Below are 2551 nucleotides of genomic sequence, written 5' to 3'. Positions count from 1 at the left end.
ATACTAAATACTTTTATGGATTTCTTTTCTACTATTTTTCTTTCCATAGAATAATTTAGTATGTTCATATTCTAAATATAAAGACATATGTTATAATAATATTACAGTTGAAAATTCTATTAATAAAGTATGTGAAGACTACATTTGTTTTCAATTTTATTCTGATATAGAGTAGGGATGTCAATAAGGTTTAAGGAAGTTGTGATCAAAAGTTAAGAACTATTTAAATTATGCAAAAGTAAATTATAAATCTCTTGATATAACCAAATGTTGTAAATAATTAAACTACTTGTTATATGATCAAGTAATTAATAATTTACTTTCTGGTTGTACTATCTTATCATTGTACTGTGAACATCAAAAATTGTATGATGAGAAATGTTTGGATTTGGTAATATGTAACGAGCATAAAGAGGAAGATATACATGAAACATATATAAAGCTTGATGAACTAATTACACAATACAAGGATTTTGATACATATAAATTCTGAACCCTCATAAACATCATGAGAAATATTTTTATTTATTTTTTTAATTTTGCATTATGATATGAAATATTAAATAATTATATATTTCAAGCATAAATATATTTGTCTATACATTTTTACTTAGAATATATGCATCATTATAATATAAATGTAATATGTTTTTTTTACATAACATTTCACATTTTTGGAATGTATTGATCCTGAAAAAATGTCTTGATGCATGTTTACAATAATTCCTGCATTGATCTAAGTAACATATATTTTTTTCTAACTTTTGCAATAATATATTTATATAAATGATGAATTTGAAAATATTTATACAAAGAATAAAATAATACTTATTTATGATTTTAAAAAAGTGTGTAATCCATAGATAATTTTGATTTTATTATATAGAGTTATATTATTTATATTGTTTTTTATTTTGATGATGACATTTTATATAAACTTATATTTTATGATAAATTAACGCAAAATGACCTATTCCGCCTGAGAAGATATATTCATTGGACCATATCGAATATACCCACCATCATATTCAGAAAAATTTGGGAATTCTCCCGACGAAAGTCCCTCAACATTTCTACGAATTTGACTTCTTCTTCTTCCAAAGTAGGATCCAACTGGTGTATACTATTATTAAAAAAAATTATATAAGAATTTTATAAAATAACTTTAAGATAATTCTAATTTATATATAAATGTAGTATAAACATATGGAAATATATTAAAAATTTTTGAATACCCTTAAAAGTAAGTATAAAGCTCCCATCCCTCCAGACACACCCATAAGAGGAGCTGCATCAACATATTCTGAAATACCAGAGAAAGCACCATTTATTTTTTTTACAATTCCATCTGGAGAACTTGAAGTTGCCTGAACATTATTTGGTTGATATATCGTTCCACCTATATGTTCACTGGATTCAGTTAATTGTCTTTCTTTAGGTAAATACACTGGAGTAAATGTTTTATTATTAAGGTCATTTATGGGCATATTTTCTCGATGTTCTTCATTTTTAGATAATACATGTGTTTGTTGTAATATATCACTATTACGTAGTGCTGATAGTTTCGATTTGTCTACCAATAGTTGGACTTTCTCTCCTTGTGATCCTGTTTTAGTGTGAGTGCCAAATTTTTCTTCTAATTTTTCATTTAATTGTGTTCTTGTTTCAGATGGTAATCCTGAATTTCCTTCTCCCCTATCAGAATTTTTTGCTAATGGTGGGGTATATTGTATTAATGGCATTAAAAGTGATAAATCGTTTGAACATTTACCTGTATATTTGTTCATTTCATTTTGAACTAAAGTTCGGAAATTGTTTAATTTATTATATAATTCTTCATCATATATATTATCCAACAGTAATTCACGGTAATAACGTCTTATTGACAAAAAGTTACTACAAATGTATTCATCTAAAAGCTTTTTACTCGGATCTTTTAATTCATTATATAAAGCATAAGTATTATATAATGTATTTATTATTGTATATTTATTCAAAGGAAGATATGAAAAAAATTTACTACATGTATTATTATTACATGCTGGGCAACCATATTCAAATTTTGCAAAATCATCAGCAAGAGATTTGAAAAAATCTAAATCTTCTTCAGTTAATGCATATGTATTTTCTTTTCGTATTTGTTCTTGTAACCAGTAGTTAATATATTTGCAGGCTAAATCAACGCTCTCATATGAAAAGCGATCATATGCAAAATATTTTATTACCTCAGGAATAAATACTTCAAACTTCTTATAAATATGGTTGTACTTATCGGGAATCTTGTATTGATCTAAGAATCTCTCTGGTTTACTAGTTGAATAATATGATTCGTAGTAATTTTTTAACTCGTAGTAACAATTATAATCAAAATACTGAAGAAAAAAATATAAGTTAATAATTATATAAAGATTAATATTAAACTATTTGATATAATCATCACGGCAGATAATGCTTATAATTCAGTTAAATAAGTATTTATTAAAAAAATAATCACAATAAAAAATAAAATAATTACCTTTCCTGTATCATTTTTACACGCCATTGTGTTTTG

General features: G+C 24.7%; 1 protein-coding gene across 1 annotated transcript; it reads right to left on the bottom strand.

Annotated features, from left to right (window-relative positions):
* Positions 1-970: 970 nt before the first annotated feature.
* On the bottom strand, positions 971-2542 carry PCYB_003550 (hypothetical protein; the record flags this gene model as incomplete). Its single annotated transcript, XM_004227776.1, has 3 exons — positions 971-1123; positions 1236-2372; positions 2516-2542. The coding sequence occupies 3 exons, from the start codon at positions 2540-2542 to the stop codon at positions 971-973; spliced, it is 1317 nt and encodes a 438-aa protein (XP_004227824.1).
* Positions 2543-2551: the final 9 nt, after the last annotated feature.

The sequence above is a fragment of the Plasmodium cynomolgi genome, assembly GCF_000321355.1.
Source record: "Plasmodium cynomolgi strain B DNA, scaffold: 0314, whole genome shotgun sequence".
NCBI classification, from domain to species: domain Eukaryota; phylum Apicomplexa; class Aconoidasida; order Haemosporida; family Plasmodiidae; genus Plasmodium; species Plasmodium cynomolgi.
The sequence above is the reverse complement of the archived record's forward strand: the minus strand, read 5'-3'. Positions and strand labels throughout refer to the sequence as shown.